Source organism: Lemur catta, chromosome 8, assembly GCF_020740605.2.
Source record: "Lemur catta isolate mLemCat1 chromosome 8, mLemCat1.pri, whole genome shotgun sequence".
In the NCBI taxonomy this organism is placed as follows: domain Eukaryota; kingdom Metazoa; phylum Chordata; class Mammalia; order Primates; family Lemuridae; genus Lemur; species Lemur catta.
The window spans coordinates 457,250-481,586 of NC_059135.1; the positions used below are offsets into that span (position 1 = coordinate 457,250).

At 57.2% G+C, this 24,337-nt stretch overlaps 1 protein-coding gene across 5 annotated transcripts in view; it reads right to left on the bottom strand.

Moving 5' to 3' along the window:
- Nucleotides 1-482: 482 nt before the first annotated feature.
- D2HGDH (D-2-hydroxyglutarate dehydrogenase) overlaps nt 483-24,337 on the bottom strand; it is a 37,634-nt gene continuing 13,779 nt past the window's right edge. For 4 of the 5 annotated variants that reach the window (XM_045558763.1, XM_045558765.1, XM_045558762.1 and 1 more), the window contains 5 exons: nt 23,313-23,456; nt 22,163-22,305; nt 18,570-18,735; nt 1,061-1,343; nt 483-569 (listed from right to left, as the gene is read on the bottom strand). In XM_045558763.1, coding sequence (XP_045414719.1) covers nt 1,084-1,343; nt 18,570-18,735; nt 22,163-22,305; nt 23,313-23,456 — 713 coding nt within the window. In that variant the 3' untranslated portion in view covers nt 483-569; nt 1,061-1,083. The remainder of the gene's footprint in view (nt 570-1,060; nt 1,344-18,569; nt 18,736-22,162; nt 22,306-23,312; nt 23,457-24,337) is intronic. The other variant, XM_045558764.1, reaches the window with a different exon arrangement.

Consider the following 24,337-nt stretch of genomic DNA (forward strand, 5'->3'; position numbering starts at 1 on the left):
GGACCCTGGCTGGCAGGTGACCTCCAAGGGGCAGTGGGCAGGGGTGCGTTTCCTCCTAGGAGCAGGCTGCCCGCGTACCAAGGCCCCCAGGGACAGGGGCCACCTCCAGGGCCACATGGGCTCCCTCACCCCTGACAGGACAGGGGATGGGGACGGGGTGGGGGATGGGGACGGCCCTGACGGCCGGGGTGTTCTGGGAGCAAGACACACAGGCACTTCGCGATGGGCTTTTACCAGGTGATTTTCCAGCAACAGAGCAAGGAGGAGGCTGTGACCAATTCACATTTTTCCTGGAAATTCGCGACAGCCAGGAGGAAACACGTGTGCAGCCTCCCAGGCCGAATGTCCACAGCCACCCGTTGCCCCTGGGCCAGGGATGAACAGGGTCCCCAGGCCAGGTCAGGTGGCTGACGGGGCGCAGTCCCCAAGACGCCTGTCCGTGAGCACCGGGGCCTGAGCGGCAGCACCCGACGCTCTCCACAGACGCAGGATACGAAAGGCTGACCTCGGCGGGCGACCCCGGCCGGCCACACCTCGCTCGGAGGAAGTCTTCCTAATGGACAGGCCCCCTAGAAAGTGGGGAAGTGGTACATCCTGTCACCCAGGCCGCCTATGACCCACGTCACCTGCTCTACGACAGCCACAGCCGCTGGTCCAGGTTCAGCAGAGCCTCGGGCCATCGGGGTTGCCGGGGAGCCCCGGCAGCAAATAGGTGGAACCACCACCGGGCACCCTCGAGTGCTGCCGCAGACACCACGGGACCCCAGGGGCCACCACAGGCCCGGCCTGGCTCCGAGGGGCACCACGCCCACCACCCGGCCCAGCCCGCGGAGGAGGGGCGGGCGGCTCCCCGCTCTGGGCAGCCCCAGGACAGCCAGGCCATGGGCGGCTCCTGCAGGAAAGCCACTCCCAGCTCCTCCAGCCAGCGACGGGGCCAGCGTGCCGGCTGCTGGCTCACGGGCTGGGAGGCCTCTGCGCCCACGCCAGCCGGGTGCCCACCCCACGCAGGCAAAGCAGAGCTGCACCGCGGCCCCTCGGGATCTCACTGACCCAGACACACCTCAGTCGCAGAGGAAGGGGCTGTCAGGCCCGGGTGGGCAGCGTCTTGTAGGGGTTCAGGATGCCCTTGGGGTCCAGCAGGGCCTTGAGCTGGCACATGAGCCGCAGGGCCGTGGGGGGCTTGCTGTAGCCGAGCGCGTCCCTCTTCTTGAAGCCCACGCCGTGCTCGGCACTGACGCTGCCCCGCTGGGCGGCCGTCCACTCGTACACGTGGGGCTCCAGGGCGGCCAGCAGCGGCTCGCTGAAGGCCTCTGCCGTCACGTTGAGGTGCAGGTTGCCGTCCCCTGGAAGGACAGGGCACGCGGGTCAGGCTGGGCGGGCCGGCCCCCAGGCCCCTCCCTGACCGTCCCTGAGGCCCCCCGTGGAGCCTCTGCGTGCCCGCCCTGGACGTGCCACTCCTGGCTTCTGCTGCCCCTTCCTCAGCCCCCACCCCGGCGCGGCCCCCGTGCCCCACGGCTCTGCCTCCCATGCAAGTGACCTCACGCCCCCACCCCTGCCCTGACCTCGGAGCCCGGCTGGGGGCCCGGCCAGAGCGGCTCTGCCTGGACACCCTCGCCCCACGGATGCCTCCCCAGAGCTGCCAGCGGCCCCCACTGCAGACAGAGTCCCGGCTCCGCCAGCCGCCTCCCCTCTGGCCCACTCCCCCCCGCGGAGACTCCAGGGCTCTGGCTTCTGAGAACTGTCCCCACACGGCCTGCCCGGTGGCCCCCACGCACCTCCTCTCCCAGTGGTCCCAGAGTAACGACAAGGGATAGGAGACCAGCCCACGTCAGTGGACAAGAGACCACGGAGTCCCGGCCCCAGGAGCAGCAGCTGGACTCTGGTGGGGGCGCACGGGGCCTGGCTGGGTGGGGGCAGTGAGGGGGCTGGGAGGAGACGGACCCTGCGTGACAAGAACAGTGACTGGCGTTTGGATGAACACCAGGAGCCCTGGGCTGGACAGCTCACAAAGCCGCAGGGCAGGAGCGGGCATACCACAGATGCTTCCGGGTGGCCCTGGCACACCCAGACTCAGAGGCCAAGGTGGGTGGGCCCCGGGAGGACCCCCGGGGGTGGAGAACAGGATAGGGCGCAGCTAGGAGAGGCCGCCCCGAACCAGCACGTGGGCACTCGGGCCGCTCTGATGTGACCCTGGCTGAGAAGCGCAGATCCGAGAGCTCCCTGCCCTCCCCCGTGCATCCTGCCTGAAAGCAGGACGTGAATGTACAAAGACAGAGGTGTCCCCTCCCCTCTGCCAGGAAGGACAAAAGCTGACAACCAAAGTCAGCGCCTGGCCCTTCCCGGCCTGGAGACGGCGCCTGGGGACCCAGGTGCGAAGCTGCACCCACCGGCGCCATCTGCCCGCTGCTTGCCTGTCCCCAGGGAGCCGCCCCCGGGGCCTCAAGCCCTCTTGTCTGACTCGGGACCTCTCTAGAACTGTGCTGGTCTTTGCTGAAGACACTGCGTCAGCTGAACGCAAAGCCACGTCTTTGAGAATTACTCCTTCCTTCGGCATCTCCCGTGAACATGTGAATTCCATGTCAATAAACTTCTGTTCGTATTTCTTGTTGATCTGTCTCTAGTTACGGGCTCCATCCCAGCTCAGAGCTGTGAAACTCAAGGGGAAATGCCACCTTCTCCTGAGGGCCTGTGGCCAGGCGTTGGGGGACAGGCACCCCGCCCCCAACACACTCCCCACGGACACAGTCTCAGTGTGGAGGACTGAACCGCCCCCCCAGGGACCTGCCCAGGGAGAAGTGGCTGTGGAAGCAGGAAACCTGCAGGGTAGTCGCACACCTCACATTTTGGTCAGGGCTGGACCATACATACCTCCATGGTCCCACCAAATCACAGGCTGGGCGCGTGGCTCATGCCTGTAGTCCTAGCACTTTGGGAGGCCGAGGCAGGAGGATCCCTCGGACCTAGGAGTTCGAGGCTGCAGTGAGCCGTGGTGACACCACTGCACTCCCGCCTGTCCAGAGATTACAACAGAGCTAAAAAATTCCTACCACCGAGTGACACCACAGCCCCCGAAAAGCAATTACTTTGCCTTTTCATCAGTTCGGTGGCCCGAGTGTACCGTGTGTGCGTCAGGAGCAGTGCACAGCTGCGCCCCAGGCCCTCACGGGAACTCACCGCTCACTGACACACCCGGAGCAACTTCCAGCCCTGCAAGCTCCGTCCACGGTGAGTGCGGAATGCATGGCACAGGTGCACCGTTTTGTTGGGAGCGGTCTCTGATTACGGGTGAGCACATAGCCAATAGAATCATTGCTGGGAGCCTTGTCAGGGCCCTCTACCAATCACTTCCCGCCACGACTACCTGCAATGGTATATAAGCCCACGGTCCTTCCTGTTCGGGGTCTCTCGCCATGTAACTAGACTAGATGCCTCATTAAACTGCTGTTGGAAGAACTCCAGTTTGTTGCGTCGTCCTTGCAGGCGAGTGCGGCGCGACAAGTGGTGCCGAAACCCGGGAACTTCTCGCACCGGCGGAGACGACCTCTTTGGAGGTGAGTTCAGAACCACAGCAGCTGGGGCGGCTTTATTTTGGACCCCTGCCCTCTTCTGACGCCGGCACCGGGTGCTTGTGACCTACCCCATGGGGAACTCTCCTAGTTGTCACCTGTTGCGGGCCCTGCGGGGTCTTCTGGCCGCCCGGGAGTTTCGTATCCCTGACCGTGTCCTGCGCCATTTTGTGCAGGACGTGGACCGGGTGGCCCCATGGTTTCTCCACTCAGGGTCTTTAACGATTCCGAGTTGGGATAAGCTAGAGCAGGACCTTCGCCGTGCCCGAGAGTCTGGTCCCCTTTGGGAGTGTGTTCTCCCTGTGTGGGCACTGGTGCGCTCCTGTTTAGAGGACGACCGTTGCAGCGGTCCGGTCCGGGAAGGTCAGCAAGTACTCAGTGATTATCAAGATAGTATGTCTGAGAGAGGCAAAGTGGGTCCGGCTCGGCCGGGGCGGCCGAGGAAAAGGCCGGAAAGGAAACGTAAGTCCGCGGGTAAACAGGAACGGCGGGGACGCCCGCCGCCTGAAAGGGACATGGAGGAGGTGGCTCTCAAAATCGCCTCCCTCCACATGTCGGCTTCTTCTTCTTCCTCTCGTCCTTCTTCTTCCTGTTCTTCTTCATTGTCTCGCTCTTCTTCCCGTTCGCGTTCTCGCGAGGCGGAGGAGGGGCTGTCTCCGCAGGAGAAGGCGGAGCTGGAGGAGGCGGCGGCTAGATATGAGGCGGAGCGTAATCGCCCGCCCCCGTACGCTACTGCCCCTCCTTTTCCCGTTGCGGGATCCGCCCCTCTAAATATGGAGGGCGGAACCTCGTTTGTGCCTCCCCGAGCTAGAAAGAAGATACAGAGGGAGTTTGCTTTCCCCGTCTTTGAGGACGCTAATCAACATCGCTTTCACGAACACCTAGATTACAAGCAACTAAAAGCTTTGGTTGAAGCTGTCAAGGCTTATGGGTGCAATGCCGCTTACACCCGTGGCGCCCACGGCAGTATTCTGGCAGGACGGGCCTTTGCTGTGGATTCATTCACATGCTTCTCCGCGGCGTGCTATAGAACATTATCTTACGCAGGTTGCGGATTTGGCCTTATCTGGGCTTTCGTTGTCCCTTTCCCACTTCGGTATTTACCCTACAGTTATTCATTGCCCATACTCCAAGTCCCAGACTCAAGTCCTTTGCTCTTCCTTAAATTCTTGGGCAGTACTCTGTTGTATCTTCCCAGGAGACATAGATAACCATTACCCTAAACATCCCCTTCTTCAGTTTGCACTTCGCAATCAGCTTATCTTTCCTCATCTGACTTCCCCTGAGCCTCTAATCGGGGCTACCATTGTTTATACTGACGGGTCATCCACAGGCACCGGTAGCTATGTAATCAATGATCAGGTGTTTACGGCCCGCTTCGCTTACTCTTCTCCCCAGCACGTTGAATGTGCTATCGTTGAATTGGTTCTCCGAACCGTGCCAGAGCCCCTTAATATAATCTCTGATTCTGCTTATGTTGTTCAGGCTGTCCGTCACTTGGAGACAGCCCATTCTCTTAACTCTCGCAGCACGGTGTTCTCCTTATTCTGTGCTATCCGTGCTGCCATCCATTCGCGCCAGTCCCCATTTTTTATAACGCACATTCGGGCCCATTCCCTTTTGCCGGGCCCCATGGCGCGCGGCAATGCCCTGGCGGATCATGCCACTCACGCTTATTGGGTTGGCTCTCCGTTGGAGGCAGCTCGCCAGTTTCATTCTCTATACCATACTCCTTCACTGACGTTACGTCTCAAATTTGGCCTCTCGCGGGCAGCCGCACGCGATATTGTGCTGCAGTGCGCCGCCTGTGCACCTTTTCGTCCAGCACCTCATGTAGGTGTCAATCCTCGTGGTCTTCGGCCACTCCACTTGTGGCAAATGGACGTCACTCATTACTCCTCCTTTGGCACTCTTTCTTATGTCCATGTTTCTGTTGATACCTGCTCTGGCATAATTCATGCCACTCCCTTGACAGGTGAAAAGGTAAGTCATGTCATCACCCACTGCTTAGAGGCTTGGGCTGCCTGGGGTAAACCTCAGGTTATCAAAACTGACAATGGCCCTGCCTATACCTCACAAGCTTTTCGTCAATTCTGCACACGCCTAGGCGTGGAGCACCGCACGGGCCTTCCCTACAACCCCCAGGCCCAGGGTATCATAGAGCGTGCCCATGGCACCTTAAAGGCCTATCTCAAAAAACAAAAGGGGGAGACGGGGACGAGCCCTTTGGGCTTACGTACCCCTAAGCCTGTGCTCTCTCTCACCTTGTTCACTTTAAATTTTCTTTTGCTGGATGATCAGGGGCGCTCTGCTGCGGACCGCCACGCCAACCCCGGTTCCCCTTTATCAGAGCAGGTCTTGTGGAAGGATGTCCTGCTTAACAAATGGAAAGGCCCGGATCCGGTTGTGAGCCGGTCCAGGGGAGCTGTCTGTGTTTTCCCGCAGGACACTCCTGATCCAGTGTGGGTCCCAGCACGCTTAACGCGGCGAGTGCAGCGGTTGGCGGATGTGGAGGATGCAGATGATAGGGCGTCCGCTGCCGGGGATGCTGCTGCTCCTGACCTTTCTGCTGCTGGCCGCATCGGTGACGACGGACCAGCGCTGGGCCATCCTGTCGGTGTTCCCGAGACCGATGCCGGTGACCCATGATGCCCAGATCTTCCCCCGGCTGTTCGCTACTAATGCCTCTTTGGGCCTTGCCAATCTTACATGGAACTCCTCCTCAACATTTGAGACGTCGGTCCACGCTATTCAGCAGCGTGATCTGTCTTTCCCCTCCACACCTGTTTGCCTCTGGCCCCCTTTTATCTGGATCACTGCTACTTCCTCTGGTCCTGGTGTTCTCAATTGCTCCACGGCAAACTGCTCCTATGCCCGTTGCTGGAATGCCTCCAGCCAGTCCATGGCAATTGTTGCCCGTATGCCTCGGCATATTCCTTGGCCGGTGGAGGCTCCTAGCTTCTTGACCCTTTTCCGACAGCGAAGAGATTTTGGCGTTACTGCAGCTGTAATTTCCACATTGGCAGTGACTGCCGCACTGGCAGCCGCTACGGCTGCAGCGGTAGGCTCTGTTCAGACAGCACAGATGCTGAACACAGCTCTGGACACACAATCCGCCGTCAACGCGCATCTGAAGGGTGATATCATGATACTGAACCAACGTGTGGACTTGGTCCAGGAGCAAATAGATGCCTTATGGCAGCTGGCACAGCTGGGCTGCGAATGGCGTTTCACAGGACTATGCATTACCGCGGGTACCGTTTGATAATGCTTCCGCCGTGGCCAACAAGTCTCGTCAATTATCTGCTATGTTGACAGGACACTGGTCTAGTCAATTTACCGCCTTGACCCGGCAGTTGCAATTGGAGATCACCCACATTAATTCCACACGCCTGGACTTGACAGTGACCAATGGTCTCTTTCCTACATTTCAGTCAATAGTCCGAGGACTTCGGGACTGGGCTGGCCTGGGGTCCCTAGGGTTCACGGGGATCCTGGGAGCAGGTTTCGTGATCTGGGGGTTCCTGCGCGTTCGTGCACAGCGCCGCAGGGACCGAGTGGTGGTTACCCAAGCCCTAGCCACCCTCGAGTGTGGTCAATCCCCTGGCATCTGGCTACAAATGTTACGCTCCAAAGGTCAAGACCGCCTCCCCTCTCGCACAGCGTGACATGGCCCATGCACTCTGAGGGGTTTCCCCATTGCACCAGATTGTGGCGTGTCACCCCCTTACCAGCCGTTGCACCTCCCAGAGTCTCTGCTCATTGCACGGGAGACGGTGGCCTTTGCACCTGCTTCAGGGACTCCACCCCCTGGATCCGGATCTTGAGGTTGGAGTCCCCAAAGCTTGTGTTGCAAAACAAAAGGGGGAGCTGTTGGGAGCGGTCTCTGATTACGGGTGAGCACATAGCCAATAGAATCATTGCTGGGAGCCTTGTCAGGGCCCTCTACCAATCACTTCCCGCCACGACTACCTGCAATGGTATATAAGCCCACTGTCCTTCCTGTTCGGGGTCTCTCGCCATGTAACTAGACTAGATGCCTCATTAAACTGCTGTTGGAAGAACTCCAGTTTGTTGCGTCGTCCTTGCAGGCGAGTGCGGCGCGACACCGTTTCTCATCTTTTACATCATATTTTTATTGCGCCTTTTCTACGTTCAGGTATGTTTAGACATGCAAATGCTGTTGTGTTCCAGCTGCCCACGGTGCTCAGCACAGCACATGCTGCGCAGGTGAGTCCCCAAGGAGCACGGGCCACGCCACAGCCCACCTGTGCAGGGCGCTGAGCCGTCAGCACTCTGACGTTCTCACAACAAATCGCCTAACAACCGGTTTCTCAGAACACATCCCTGGTGTTAAGTGACGCATGGCTGGGCTCGCGGCCACCAGCCAGTCCCCGGGTTTGCAGCCGGGACTCACGCAGCCTCGGTGGTCCCACAGTCGGTGGGCTGAGAACGGGAAGGTTAAAGAGGTGCTAGGCTGGAGGGGCCTGGCCTGCAGCCCAACCTCCCCACGCCCTGCAGAGGCAAACCGCCTCCAACCCAGGCCTCGCACAATCCCCACAGATAAAACCTGACAAACATGAGCTTACGCCAAAAACAGCACCAGGGAGTCAGACCCTGTGACCCCAGACACCGTGATTTCCAGAAACAGAACATAAATGTTTCATATGTGCAAAGAACTAAGAGATAAAAAATACAAGCACCACAGAAATTGACCAAGCAAAAGTTTTAAACCCCAAATCAATCTCCTAGAAACGAAGAACATGATCACATGTAAAATCCAGCGAAGGCAGATCGCTGAGCTAGAAGACAAGTCCGGTCATCCAGGCGTAGCCCAGAGAGCCAGAGCCTCGAAGTTCCCGAAAGAGGGAAGGGAGGGACGTGGGGCAGAAAGGGTATTTGAAGAGACTGTAAAAGAAAACGGATATTCTGTCTACTTGGGCTTCTAGAAGTTCTTTGGCCCCGAGGAAGGCTGACGTGGGAGACTGAGTCACAGGGCTAGAGCTTGACCTCTTCATAAGAAGCTGCCTCATTGCCTTGTTCCCGGCTCAGCCCGGGTGGCCCTGAGATAAAAGCCCCCTGGATTGGACAGAAGGCCCCTTGGCTGCTACATCTGTAACGTGGAATGTAAATAGGCCTTTCCCAAAACAAGAAAAGAAAGAAACCCTGCCTAGGACCAGTCAAGCCGCTGTAAGGACTCACTGAGCCTGCCTGGAGACGGCGCAGCCCCTCGGCTAGTCTCGCCCAGAACTGCCCCACCCCGCCCAGTGCCCATCCTCAAACTTTGTGCTCGAATAAACTCGACGTTTAATCATTTGCCCAAAATTCATTATTGAGGCTGACACTGGGTGACGCACCTGGGCCCTGAGCAGGCCCGTCATCCCTGCTGACAGCCGGCCCGGTAGCAGCGCCAGAGACTTGCATGCACCTGCCCTCGCCAGCGAAAGGGGACCCTGGCAAGGCCCCTCGGTGCCGAATGCCCCCTGGCGCGGCTGAGGATTCGGGCTTTACTTGGGCCACACGTGTTCCTAGCTCGATGGGTGGGAACTGAGGTCCCGCCGTGAGGCAGGAGTGTTCTTGTCATTCTCCACTGACGTTGCCGACTGCAGACCTAGGACTTCACTTTCCTCTGCAGTTAAGGTTTTTGTCCAAAACAGGATCTTTATTCTCGTTTGAAATTTTAAGGAGAGAAGCAGTTTGTCTTGGAAAAGAGGAAGTGAATCTTTGTGGCTTAAGCAAAAAAATTATAATCCTTAAAACTGGCCAGGTTCAGCTCAGTTAAATTGACAAATCCAAACTTGCTTCTTGAATGACCGAAACTAGAGCTGGTCATATAGCTAACAGGCTCTCTACAAAGACAAAACAGATCCCGAAGGCGAGAGACACGACTCCTCCCAGCCAAAAGGCACCTCAGGCAACCAAGGTCTGGGGGAGGGTCAGAGTTCATCACTCGGAGGAAACGCTGCCAACCCGGTGGGCACACAGGAAGGATCCACCCCTCATGCCTGACCTGCCGGAGCTTCTCGGGGTCCCCGAGGCACTTATGAGGGAAGAACCGACTGAAGGGTGAAACTGAGGGGCTGTTCCCACAAGCGGCACCCTCGACCCTAAACAAACTCCCATTGGGTGTTCTTGGTCATTCAGGAGGGAAAATCCCAATTACACGTAATCGCGCCTCTGCGACCGAGTGCTCCTCTCCAAGGCTCCACCGTCGGAAACCCAGCCCGATGTACGTCCAGCTCTCACGGCACCTTTTCATGGTCAGAAAAAACGGTCTCACATAACTCACAGAGACCCCAGATTACAGTGGCCAAACGAGGTGCCTTCGAAACGCCTAAACTAACTGACCTGCAGCTCATTAGAGAAGTCGGCTCCAGAATGAGACAGAGCAATTGGGAGAGTCGTTTCTAGCGCATTTGGAAGTTTCCAAAAGAAATTCTGATGAAGTTCTTTCTTTACAGGAAGAAAACAAAAGATTGCCTAAAACAATTTCTGAATTTAAAAGGCTGCTGAAATTTCTTCTCCTCCTCCCTCGGCCCTGTGTAACCACCCTCCTTACCAGAACCGCCCAGAGCCTCCTCCAGCCCTCAGGTAGGGGGACCTGCCCTGGTCTGTCGGCCAAGGTCAGAGGTCAACTTCAAAGGCATAGTCAAAGATTCCGGACACCCACCAGCCCCCTGCTGGTGTTGCCAGAGAATCTGAACTGACTAGTCAAGCTTCTGAGTATCAGTTAGCTCACACGTTACTCTCAGAACGTACAGCTGAGGATGGGAGCACAAAGGCAGACTGGAGAAACCCCTTGGAGGCCTTTCCTGACGGAGAACAGGCCTCGGACACTGCTGAAGCTCTACATGGGCCAGCCCGGCAGTCTTCCCAAATAGTCAGCTGGAGCGAAATGCAACTAGGTCAACAAAATCCACACGTCAGTGATGTCATGTTTTGAGAGATTTGAAAAAATCTTAAATAATATTCAGAATTGTCTGAAGAAAGTTATGCTAACCACCAAAAGGATATTCCCCTCAATTCAAATTTCATAAGCAAGTTAGACGAAGAATTAGCACTAATAGTAAAGAGACAACGCCCTCGTTGAGCTACTTCTCAAATTCATGCCTTGGTTCATCTTGCCGACCAGCTGTCTGGTACCAACCGTGACTAAAGACGAGGAACGAGGCCCAACAAAACAAGGAGTTTACAGTTAGAGCAACAACCTGCCCCATCTGGGCCTCCAAAATGCCCCAAAAACCCCACACAGACCTACCCGCTGCTTTGCAGCACTGCAAGAAGCCCAGTCACTCTAAGGATTGCAAAAAACTAAAATGGAAGGAACAGCAAAGGGAAGAGCAAAGCAAGAGTAGGGACGCTCTGAGGAACCTAAACGGACCTTTCCCTTCCTCCTTGCTCACTCTCTGGGAGAAAGAGCAATTATCTGGAACACAGAACACGCACAAGCTCCGTCACCTGTAATAAATGCCACCGTGTTTCAAGGTCCCATTCCTGGAGTAAACAACTCAGGGGGTGTCACTGACACCCCCGAATCGGCACAGATGTCCCAGCCCTGCTGGTTCCCTACAAGAGACTCACGTCTTCCTCCTGGTCCCGTCAGCCCTCACCCATCTGAGAGGGAGAGACTTTTTAGAATTATACAAAACCCACATTTCCTTTTCCCAAAAAGGACAAATGTATTTGCAGTTAGAAAACACAGAAAATTTTGTTAATAAAATACTAGGTACAGCCGGACGCAGCGGCTCACGCCTGCAGTCCCAGCACTTCGCCGCCTGAGGCCAGACCAGCCTGGGCAACAAAGCAAGATCCTGTCTCAAAACAAAAAAATACCCACTAGGTACAAAAAATTTAAAACCTGACCGTCCAAATTGACAAATTGCTCCTGGCATTGCCGGGGAGGACGCTGGCTCACACCTGTCATGAAGGGATTGCTCAAAGCAGTACCTGGTCAGCTACAGTCAGTCTTCCACCGACATGAGAAAAATCAGCTGGGCTGCTGCAGTTAAAATTCAAATAGACTCATCACTCCTCGGCTGCAACGGAGAAAGGGTCCTCCTGTTCTGCGGAGGGTGAGGGGGTTACGAGCGCAGCTCTCTGTCTGCCGACTGCTGAGGCCACGACATGCCCAACCTCGTATGGGCCAGTCACCCCGATGCCCCAGAGACGCGACACTGGGGGGCACAGGCAGCTCCCCACGGGGGTGTTGAAACGGCCTACAGAGCAAATCCAGCACGTCGAGGGCCCACAGCTGGCCAGTTAGCTCTAGTTCAGCCATTTTGGCTGTGGCTGTAGGTGACTCACGGGTGTGTGACCTATGTACAGAAAGGAAATATACCCTATAAAATGGAAAACAAAGTAATTAACTTGTAAATGATTGTTGTGCTTGCTTAACTCATGGAAGAATGTCCCTTGACTTAACCGACGCTCTCTGCCTCTGTAAACCCGCTTGCTTATAGACGGTAACCAAGACAGGTGGTCTGGGGCTGGTCCCAGGCCCCCTGGTAATGGAGTTTATTGCAGAACTGACTCCACCTTGTGTGCTCAGAGTCACGTAAGACCCTGATGTAGAATACTATAAAAATCCTTCCTCTGTTCTGGTCGAGCGCTGCTCTCTGTGCCGCCGCCTTGGAGGGTAGTTGCTGGCCAGCTAATAAAAACTGCTAATTTGGCTCAATTCGGTCTTCAGGTGGTCATTTCTCGCATCTTAGACCATAACATGTGTTAACGGTGTCATTACCAGGCGGGCAGAAAGTACCAAGTCAGACCAGAGACTCCCTTTCCCACACACCGGCCAGACGCATCCGTGTGGCCTGGCACACGGCAGGTGCTGGCAGAGCAGGGCTCCGGCTTCATCACCAACGCGTTTCTCGTCCAGCCTGGGACGAGACCAGCAGGGCCAGGCCAAGCTCCTTCCCCGCACACCCGACGGCAGATGGTTCTGGACGAGGTGCGAGCGTCGGTCATGGGTGACTCGGACTTGAACAGTGGGCGCGGGGGAGATGGGTCTGAGTGTGACGGGACTGTGCGAAGTCAGGGGCAGGTGGCATGATGGCAGGTGCTGGCCACAGACGGACCCAGGAGGACGGAAGACCCAACACCTGGACAGGTTCCTCCAGGAGCAGCGCTTTGGGAGAGTTTAGTCAAAGTGGTATCACACCGTTCCAAGGAAAAAAGAGAACTTATTTTTGATTAACTCAATTACCTGCTAAGGTCCTAAACAATAATTATTTCAACAGCCTAGAGGTGTTCGTGAACCTGAGCTGACCAACCACAGAGTAATAACAGTGACGCTGTCACACCTGGCTGAACCAGACAGGACTCCAATATACTCCAAAATAGGGCACAGTTGTCCCCAGCACCCCTGGGACTGGGCCAGGGCCTCTGAGGACACCAGAGCCCGAGGGCGCTCGAGTCCCCACGTAGGCACCGGGACACGCACAGTCCCCTGTGTGCTTCAGAGCATCTGCAGACTCCTCACAACATCCAGCACAACCTACACAGGTGCTACGTTGTGTTTTTATGTGTATTTTTCATTTATTTATTTTAATTTATTTTTTAGATACAGGGTCTCACTCTGTCACCCAGGCTGGGGTGCAGTGGTGTGATTGTAGCTCACGGCAGCCCCCAACTCCTGGGCTCAAGTGGCCCTCCCACCTCAGCCTCCCGAGTAGCTGGGGCGTGTGGACCACAGCCAGCTAATATTTTTAGATATTTTTGGAGACGGGGTCTCACTATGTTGACCAGGCTGGTCTCAAACTCCTGGCCTCAATCAATCCTCCCGCCTTGGCCTCCCAAGTAGCTGGGACTACAGGCACGAGCCACCAGGCCTTGCTGTTTTACTTTGTATTGGTGTATTTTTTTATGGTCTCATCCCAGGCCGCTTGAACCCGCAGATGTCATGCATGGCGCTGTGTGAACCAGAGGGGGTGACAGCCACAGTTCCAGGGTCCTGAAGTCCTTGCACTGTGTATCAGTCAGAGGTCCCCATGGAGACAGAACCAGCAGGCTGTGTGTACACAGGATACAGACATAGCGAGAAAAAGATACATACAGACACACAGAGAAAAGACACGCAGACAGACGAGAGAGACGCTGAGTCTAACCACGTGGCTCACACAAACGTGGGGCTAAGCTCAAACCCGCCAAGCAGGGCAGCAGGCTGCGGGTCCGGCTGACAGCCGCTGGGAGGCAGAATCCCTCTTCCTCAGGGACCTCGGTCTTTCTCAGAAGCCCTTCAACTGATGGGACGAGGCCCACCCATGTCGCGGAGGGTCACCTGCTGTGCTCAGAGTCCACTGATTTAAAGGTTATTCTCATAAAAACACCTTCCCGGCTACACCCAGCCAGGAGGACACACAGAATCCACCGTTGCACACTGCGGGGCAGGCCAGTGGCACCGTGAGCTTCCGCCCGCCCGAGGGCAGGAGCACCTGCCACAGCTCTAGGACCAGACAGCAGACACAGTTCCCAGGTAGCAAAGGGCAACACGAAGTGAGAAAAACATCAACCAAAATGCCATAAATTGAGAAAAAGAAATAGACAAGAAATGAGGGACAGACAGGAGGCCCGAACTAGGATGAAATAAACTCAAATAATGGAGCAATTGCAACATATGTAAATAAGCCAAATGCTGCCCTGAAAAGACCAGAGCGGCCGGCAGGCCAGTGGCAGGAAAGGCCCCCTGTACGCTGTGGGTGGGACACACACCTAAGCCAGCAAGGTGACAAGAGCTGAAAGTGACAGGAGGAAAAACATCAGGCAAATACTAAGTAAAAGCAAGTTGGCGTCACTATGTACTACACAAAATAGGCCTCAAGTCAAAGCACAATTCTAGAGATAAAAGGAGACAGTCCATCATGATAAGAGTTTGGATTTACCAGAATGAAACAACAATTCTAATCTCCTGGATGCCCGTAAGGACACAGCTTCAGAAACGGCAAAGCTTCCAGCAGAAACAGACAGTCTGGTGCAGGGGATTTCTAGCCCCTCCCTGGGAGAGCGACAGCGCGGCAGGACGGAAACTGGACGACAGTGCCTGCGTGTTTTATCAATGGATCTGTCCGGACACTGATTCCGCCAACTGCAGACAGCACGCTCTTCTCAAGAACTCATGAAACAGTCACGAAAGGCGGCCACAAGCCGGCCACTGATGAGGTCCCAGCAAGCTGATGTGGTAAAGACCAAGCTCCTGGCCAACAACGCGACGAACAAGTCAATACTTTTTTTTTTTTTTTTTTTTTTTGAGACAGAGTCTCACTCTGTTTCCCAGGCTGGAGTGCCGTGGCGTCAGCCTAGCTCACAGCAACCTCAAACTCCTGGGCTCAACCAATCCTCCTGCCTCAGCCTCCTGAGTAGCTGGGACTACAGGCATGCGCCACCATGTCCGGCTAATTTTTTCTGTATATATTTTTAGCTGTCCAAATCATTTCTTTCTATTTTTTAGTAGAGAAGGGGTCTTGCTCTTGCTCAGGCTGGTCTCGAACTCCTGACCTCGAGCGATCCACCTGCCTCGGCCTCCCAAATACTTTTTAAATAACTAGAAAACCACCACATGCTTGGAAATCAAGAAACATACTTACAGGCCAGGCGTGGTGGCTCACACCTGTAATCCTAACACTCTGGGAGGCTGAGGCGGGTGGATCGCTCGAGGTCAGGAGCTCGAGACCAACCTGAGCAACAGCGAGACCCGGTCTCTACTAAAAATAGAAAGAAATGATTTGGACAGCTAAAAATACATAGAAAAAAAATCAGCCGGGCATGGTGGCGCATGCCTATAGCCCCAGGTACTCGGGAGGCTGAGGCAGAAGGATCGCTTGAGCCCAGGAGTCTGAGGCTGCTATGAGCTAGGCTGATGCCATGGCACTCTAGCCCGTGCAAAAGAGCAAGACTCTGTCTCAAAAACAAAAAAAAGAAAGAAACAGACTTCCTCACAACTTAAGGGTCAAAGAAAGAAACGATAATGGGAACAGAAAATATCTGGAACTGAGAGATAATGACAGCACTATGCAAACAGGTGGGATTTCAATATAAACACACGCGTGTTCAGCTGTTGAGATACGAGCACCAACGAAGGAGAAACCACCCTCGCAAGGCAGCCAGTGGTTCTCCGGCTGGAACTGCAAACCCCGAAGGCCTCTCTCTGCAGTCTCCCGCCCTCCAACCCCAGCTGAAACCGGCTGAGGCCGTGAGGCCGGGCTGTGGAGGCTGTGGTGGTGACCGGCACGTGCCCAGCCCTCCGGGCACAGGAGAGGGGCGTGAGCAGCTATAGCATCTCCTCCACTCTCGGGTCTGGCTAAAGTCCACCACGGTGGGGCCAAAGCCTTTTACAGTGGATCCCTCAGCCCGTTACTTGTTTATTTAAGTGACAGCCACTTAGCTACCATTTTTATTGAGGCACTTCAGAGATTATGTTTCAGTTAGCAACTATGTTTAATTAGTAACTAGCAGAGATATCATCTTAAAGAAAACAACTTTGGGATCAGCTAAAGTGGTATTTAGGGAGGAATTTAAATACTTAGAGAAGAAGAAAGGCTGAAAATCAGTGAGCTAAGTAAATAATTTTTAAAGTTATGGGAAAAAAACAGAATAAACCTAAAAATGAAGAAAGAAAGAAAATAATAAAGCCAATAGCAGAAAAAACAAAGTAGAAAACATATACACACGAGAAAGGATCAACAAAGCCAAGTCCTGATGCTTTGAAAACACTGTGGAATTGATAAGTTGGTAAATACCTGAAAAACCTGAACCAGAGAAAGAGACAAGAAATAAACCAAACCAGAAATCAAAACGGGGCCATCCCGACAAGCGCTAGATGTAAAGGGAAAAAAGAATATTTGAACAACTTTATGCCAATATATTTGAAACTTTAGAATTGGACAAATTCCTGGACAAAAAATTTACCAAGACTAATTCAGAAGAAAAAGGGAGGTCGAAAGTCTTACCCAGCCTGTCTACAGGGGTGCACAGCTGCCAGACACTGATCCCGGTCAAACCCCCACCCCCAAACCCCCAGCCCCAAACACCTCTGCCGGCAAGTTCCGCTCAGCACTCAAGGGAGAAACACTCAGAGCCGCGCACAGACTCCTCCAGGGAGTACTGAGAGTGACGATCCCCAAATCACTGTACGATCTCGATACCAAAATCCAGCCCGGACAGAGGAAAGACAGCACATGACAGAATCACCCACAAAGAAGGTAAATAACTGGATCCTGCGAGACACAGGACCATGGCGCTGATGGGCTGACCACAGACACAGACCCGCTTGACCTCAGAGGGACCCATCGGTGCAATCCCCCCACCGACAACCGCCCCGGCCACACGCAGCGACAGATCCAGCATTCATGGCACTTTCACCAAGTGGCAGAGGCCACTCCGTTTCTGACGGAGATGCTCTGCTGGGTCTGAGGCCAGTCACCTCGAGAGGAGGCCTCCTGGCTCGGGGTCTTGTATTCCACACTCGGGGTGGTGGCCCGGGCTCCCGCGCCCCTCCTGTCTGGGTGACAACGCCCCCGTCACATTCTTACCCCGTTCCCATTCAGGCGTCCCGCCTTCCAGACCACGTGGCTGAGGCTGTCCCCCACCCCCTCCCCGCTGCGTCATAACCAAACTTCCAGCCCTCCCTGGGGTCCTCCCCAAACCCCAAGTTTTTCAGCCCCGTAGCTTTGCGTGTCGACATCCCACTAAGAATGTTTTGATGGACAGAAGCACGAACTTTCAATGTAGTCAGATTTACCACTCTCCCTTGATGGGCTACACCTCTTGTGTCATGTGTAAGAAATCTTTCTCCTACCTCAAGGTCATATGAAACTCTCCTGTTTTCTCCCGAAAGTGTCCACACAGCGCCCTCCAGAGGCTGGTCTTTGGTCCACAGGAAATGAGGCTATTTGTGGTGTGACTGGGTGATCCCGGCCGTGCAGGGAACAGTGGCTCAGGGTAGACAGGCAGGAGAAGCCCCCCGGCCCGCCTGTCCGCAGCGGCAGCTTTGCTCTCCTCGCACCCTGTGCCCTCTGGGGGGCTGTTTCCCACGCCAACCCTTTCCTTTTAACAGTAAAGCTTACGTCTATCACGTCCCATCTCCCAGACGTACCCTCACCAGGCTGGGCCACGTTGGGCAAGTCACTGACACTCTCTGAGCCTGCTACACACAGGGGAAACAGCTGCGGCCCCACTCCTGAAGGTCCTCGTGCACGGACATTTCTCCACGTCAAGTGCTCTGGCTGATCCCTGGGACGGGCCAGCCCTCGGTACACAGCACGTACTGTCACTGCCACGGGCCAAGCCCAAACCCATTCCCTCACTCCCTCCAGTGATTACAGGAGGTGGCACCTGAGTCCCATTTCACAGGCAGGTGGATGGAGTCTCTGGTTCAGTGACCCCCGTGCCACAGGCCAGGAGGAAGCCAGAACCAGCGCCGGTCGGAGGCCCCAGAGCCACACTGCACACCCCGGCTCCTGCGCTGGCCCCACCAGGCCGCCCCAGTAAGTGGGCTTTTAGATGCTGCCAAGAGCTGAGAGGATGAAACGTTTCCTTCCTATGAATTAACAACTTGTAACCTAAATCATGATTTTTCTGCAAAAATTATCTGGAACTGGTCCTGAAATCCCTCAAGCTGGAGAGGTGGAGGCTGCTGGGAGCTGCTCTTGGCGCCCTGGGAAAGCCCAGGGCTCTAGGACCTGCGTTCTAGACTCTCGGGTTACAGCTTCCCGGCCCCCCACTGCGTGTCCTGGAAGATCCCGGAATGTTCTGGCAATCTGAGCCATGTGCTCAGCCACTAAAATTGCACAATGGCAGTCTTTTCCAAAATATCCAAGAAGAATAATGAAAATGATTAGGGCTTTCGCGGTTTCAAGTTTCTCTCCCTTCACTGTCAAAAACCGCATGCAGCTGGTGCCCATGGGAGCCCAGAGTGACGAGCTCAGCCACAGAGACCCCCACGGCCAGTCTGCGCTGACCCCCAGCCCTGTGGGGCCGGGCGACCAGGGGCACCGGGGCACTGCTCACCCAGGTGGCCGTAGCCCACCACGTGCTTGGCGCGTGGGCCCAGGCGGGCGCGCAGGGAGGTGACGAGGTCGTAGAGCCGCTCCACGGGCAGGGAGAGGTCGTACTTGTACACGTAGCCGTCCAGGCTCAGCGCCTCTGTGATCCGCTCCCGCAGGGCCCACAGCATCTGGGTGGGCGAGAAGGAACGAGACAGGATTTCCGTGGGGATGGTGACAAAGGTTCTGGGGTCGGGACAAGTTCCGCGTCTTCACAGAGGTGTGGGGCTTCGGTCCTGGATCGATACGGGTCACATCCCAGAATGGGACACGCCATGGTGTGCAGCACAGACACGCCCCAGACGGCGGTGAGTGCCACGGGACCCCTCCGGGGATGGCACCGATGGAGACGCAGAGCTGACCCTGCAGCTCTGGTGATGTCACCGCACAGGGCCCGGGGGAGGACAGCCCCAGGGCACAGCCTGAGCCGGGCAGGGGCAGGGCAGGGAGGTGCGGGAAGAGCAAGGCAGGCTGAGGGGCCGGCATGAGGGTCCCGGCTGCTGGAGGGACTCCCGGGGAAGGATGCTCCAGGGGACAGACAGCGCTGGCTGGCGGCTGGCACCAGACAGGGCAGAGCAGACAGGGGGTGCTGGGGTGGGGCCTGAGGGCGGGGCCTGGGGACGGGGCCTGGGGACGGGGGTGGCGGTGCATCCAGACAAATCTGTCCACGGTTTACTGGTCTTTTATTTGCTTTGGCTTTTCACGCGGCGATCTGAGGCCCGCGAGGAGGAGGAGGAGGAGGACAGAGCTGCCACCTCCAGGGCTGGACCACCCTCCTCCGATGGTCCCGCCTGGACCTCGACCCGCACCTGCCCCACAGAGGACCCATCATTTCTGGAAACGTGTCACAGAGAAATTCTAAGACATGAGGACTCCTTTCTTTTTTAACATAACCCCAATGTCACGCTCACGCCTAACAAAAACCAAGAATTCCTCGCCACCACCGAATACCCAGCCAGTGTCCAAATTTCCCCAATTCTCTCATCAGTTTGAAGCTGGTTTGGTCAGTTCTGCCCCTTGGGTCACTCCGCACCCCGATGGCAGCAGTGCCTCCCGCCCGCCCTCATCCCGGGTGCGTGAGCGCCGCCCAGCACGACCCGCCTCGCCCGCCCGCCGGCCGCCTGCTGCCCCCGGGTCCTCCCTGCCTACCCACCCCTCACTCTGCCGGCTCCGTCTCTAGAAGGTCCTAGAACTCCGCAGGCAGCACCCTGGGGGCCCTGGCACCGTGCCTGTGCTCAAACGCCCCTCCAGGGACGGCCTCCCCGCCCGCCGGGCGCTGCTCACCTCCACAGCGCCCGCTCACGTCGTGGGGACTGTGAGTTGCGCTCATTGGTTTCGTCCTGTGAGCTTGAGGGAACACTTTCCCGTTCTGTCCCTGCTGCCACCCAGTGGGCAGAAGCCCTGGCACGCGCAGCACAGAAAGGGCATCCAACAGAGGTGACTGAGTGAGTGCTGGGAGGACACCCCTGACCAGGGTCACAGCCCAAACGAACCCTTGGAATGTGGCGAGAGCCACCAGTCGCCACCAGCGGAGTGGGGTACGGGCAGAGCCAGGCCTGGGCGGGGCTCACGGAGTCCTCCATTAAACACGTGACGTTGGCGCTACCCCTGCTGGCCTTGTGCAAGGCCCGTCTTCGAGATATTTCAGAAAACCAAGGGCGCCCAGACAGAAAAACCTACAAAGGACTAGAAAACACAAGAACCAGAAAGCAGAATGGCACAGGACGTCTGCAGGGCCACGTTCGGTGCGAGAAGACAGCAGAGAAGCCTCCAAACAACGACCTACACAAGCACTGCCCCGTCTCAATGCACCAAGCTGTACACTTGAGGCTGGTTTCGCTATGAGCAAAAAAAAAAAAAAAACCCAGACTACTTAGCAATCGAGCGTGGGCACAGGACACAGGTGGTGGCAGACACTCAGGATCTCTCCCCATCCTTTCTCAGGAAGCTCTTGGAGGGACGGAAGCCCCAGCACCGACACAGCCCGGCCCCACCCTGCACCGCAAGCCCAGCTCGGGGCACGTGAGTCCTGGCCACACAGCGGGGTGGAGGGGCGCGGCGGGCACACAGGGCAGTCGCATTTCTTCTGCCCTCCCCAGTGGTGCGGAACTGCGGGAGGAGGGCCCCGCCCGAGCCCCCCAGGGCAGGTGGGCCGGGGAGGCGCGAGGACAGCGGCCAGCTCTGAGCAGGAACTGGGAGCCCCAGCATGTCCTGAAGCCCCTGCTCCTCTCTCTGCTGGGCGGGGGCAGCTGCTCCGCCTGGGTCCCCGCGTCAGTCACCGGAGCGGAGCCGCAGCTGTGCCGCACACCAACACGCAACCGGAAGGAGACGTGTCCTTGCTCTGTGGCCACCGGGATCTGAGGACTGTTTGTTGCACGACTTAGTCAACAGAGCTGACAGACACAGCGGAGTTAGAAAGCAGGGGTGTGGCGGACGTGAGAAGGAAACAACCAATCACGCCGCTCTCGTGGGCAGAGCGCCCTGGGCAGCCCGGGGTGCACCAGTGCCTGACGGCCCGTCACTCCCGCGGAGGACATTTCCTGGGCCAGGCCCCGGTGAGCACAGCCAGCCACACCCCTGCCCGAGGAGCAGACACCTGCAGCCCAGAGTGAAGCCACAACATCAGGAGACGAGGCGGGATGTGGCGAAGACCCACGTCCCGAGTGGCCGTGACGTCCACGGACAGTTACTCAGGAGACAGAGGTGACCGCGCCCCAGCCTCGGAGCCACCGCAGGGAGGGCTGACGCTCCGACAGCAAACCCTGGGCACACGGCAGCTGCTGTAACTGCCCACGTGGAATGCTTTCATGAACATAAGTTAATGATAAATAAAAGCTTTGATAAAGCAGAAGATCAGTGATGCTCACAGCTGAAGTCAACAAACGCAAGCCTGGCGTGGCCGTCGCATGCGGCTCACACATGACCGCCACACCCAGGCCCACCTCCACCTCCGCCGGAGCCCTGCCCTCGGCCCGGCTGCTCTCCACACTGCAGCAACCGGACCACGGTGGGAACGGGACAGTGGCCCCCACCGCCCGGGGCCCAGGGAAGGCGACCAGCGGCCCCCACTGCCAGCCCGACCCCTGCTTTGGCCTCCAACAGCCCGAGTCATTGCTGGCCATGCGTGTAGTGCCACCTCCTCCGGAAAACTCTGCCCTCCCCCCCCCCGAGGACCCACTGGGCTTCCAGGCCAGGCCTCCGCAGCCCAAGCCTGTCCTCACTCTGCACACATCCACACGGAGCCGCTGCCCACGGGCAGGTAAACCACAGGCTCCAGGGGCCGGCAACGGGGCAGTTGAATTCACCCAACAGCTTGGGGGATGGGCAGGAGGGAAGGAGGGATGAGGTGGGGCGGGAGTATTTGTAAAATACTGATGAAAATGGTCCAGGCACCAGGAACACATTTTCCGTTCCCGAGAGGTTATTCTATCAAAGCCATGAAACCTGGACACTTTCAGCCCACAGCCCACAGGGCCTGTGCTGACAGACGGCACCTTCCGACAGCCCCAGACAGGGCTGCAGCAGCGGGCGGGGAGGAGGCCCGCGGGCACAGCGCACCTTGACTCTCCTCTGGTCGGTGGCCAAGGTCCCGTCGGTCACCAAGCCCGAGCCCAGCGCGTGCTCCAGGAAGCTGCCCAGCTTCTCGGCGTCGTGGCCTGCGTGGGAGCCCGAGGTCTCGATCAGGACGTAAAACGGACTCTCTGAAAGTGAGCGAGGACAGCAGAGTGAGCAGAGCTTAGGCGGTCGGGTGCAGACTCAGGCGCACTGGTCAGCTGAAACAGCCCCGCCTGACCCCAGGGACCCGGGCAGCCTGTGCAGCGGGCAGCTCCCCGGTGGGCTGCGCTTCGGACAGACCACGTGCCCCAGAAAACACACAGCAGCCCCAAGGCTGACTGCCCCCGGCCAGGGCCTCCCGCTGGCCTTGAGGGGGGCTCTCGGCGCCGGCTCATCCACTGTCACCAAGCCCACAGCCGCAGGGAGAGGCCACGGTGCGGGGGCAGCCTGTGACAACCTCAGACACCGGGTGCCGCATTCGATAGGTCATGCTTTTCACCATCAGTGTCTATTTTTTGAGCTATTAAAAAAGCTCAAATATGCATCACTTCTTTAAGAAAATTTTAAGCTTGCATGTTTTTCCAAGGCTACTGTGAATTTTTTTTCACACTTACTGAAATCATTAAATGAGAATTTACGGGGTGGCACTGCTCCGTCTCTTAACACTACATTAAAGTTTCTTCCAGAAAAATATTACAAGTCCATTCTACTACAAAGAGAAACACGCACTTTTCAGATACTGGCATTCTTCCACGCCGAAACAGAAATTCTACTGTCAAATTTGTCACAGCTCACACAGAACAGTAAGAGGTTTTTATAACATTATTGGCCCTTTTTCTCATTATAAAAGTAAAACATGCTAATGAAAAGAGATCTGGAAAACAGAGAGGAGTAGAAATGCAAAGAAAATCTCCCAGCTTGCCCAAAACAGCCACACTAACGTTTCCGTGTGGCCCCCGACGCTGTCCTCTGTGGCCGGGAGGGAGGTGCCTGCCCTTCGCTCTGAACGCCGTGTGAAGAGCAGCTTCCTTATGCTCGACACCCAGCAGCGCTGCCCCAGGGACCCTCCGTCCACCCGGACCTCTGGGCCGTGCGGTGCGTCCCTCAGCACAGAGGAGCAGAGGGACAGGCTGCCCGGCGTCGGGGTCGGTACCTTGCACCGGGCGGGCCAGGTGGAGGTGGCGTCCCACCAGCTGCATGCACTCGGCGTCCATGAACTCAAACGCAGACAGGATCTCGCCCAGCATCCCCTTGCAGGTGCAGAAGGTCCTCAGAACCTCGGCAAAGCTGGGACAGCCTGCAATGGGCCGTGGCGCGTCACACGCCACACAGCGAAAGGTTGGGTGCAGCCCACGGGCACCCCCACCCCCCCAGGCCCTCCTCACAGCACCGCAGCTCCTGGGGGAGGCTGGGGCTGCAGGAACACCAGCGTCACCACCAGCGCCAGGTCAGAACGGAAAGGCACCTCCGACCCACCGCACAGCACTCGGGATGACAGTGGGGACACGGGAGGACACACCCCAGGAACCGGGACAGCAGCCTCCGGACACTGCTCGTTTCTCTTGGTACTGGCAGGACTCAGGCCTTCCCTGCGCTCAGGAACTCGCCCAATGCGAGTCTGCCGACACCCAGGGCCCCCAGGGCCCCACGGAGCTCCCGGGCTGGGGACAGACAACGGAGCCCAGGGGATGCGTCTGTCGGCTGGGCGGCCCGGGGGGGCCCTGCGGTGGGGCAGTGCGAGGGTGCGTGTGCCCAGTCTTCCCAGGCAGAGCTGAGGCCGCAGTGTGAGGTCACGTGGATGTGGGGGAAGAACATTCCAGAGAGAAGGTCCAGCAAGTGCAGGGCCTGGGGGAGACGCCCGCCCTGCGTGACTTAGGAGCACCTTGGGGCCTGTGGCCACAGCTCAGTGACAGGGTGTGGAGATGGGGTCAGGGCCCAGTTGTGGGGACAGCTCCGAGGTCAGGAGGGCGAGGGGAGCCTCCGGGGCTGGGGGAGGGGAGGGGGGAGGAGCCCGGCTGTGTCGGAGGCCAGACCGGCAGGAGCAGCAAGAACCGACCCCCAGGCTGGCAGCAGGAGCAGGCTGCAGTCTTGGCAGGAGGCGCTGGCGACGTGGGGGAGGCCCGATTAGGGGAGATTTAGGAGGGAGAAGGGGCCTCTATCCCGCAGAGAGGGAGGCCA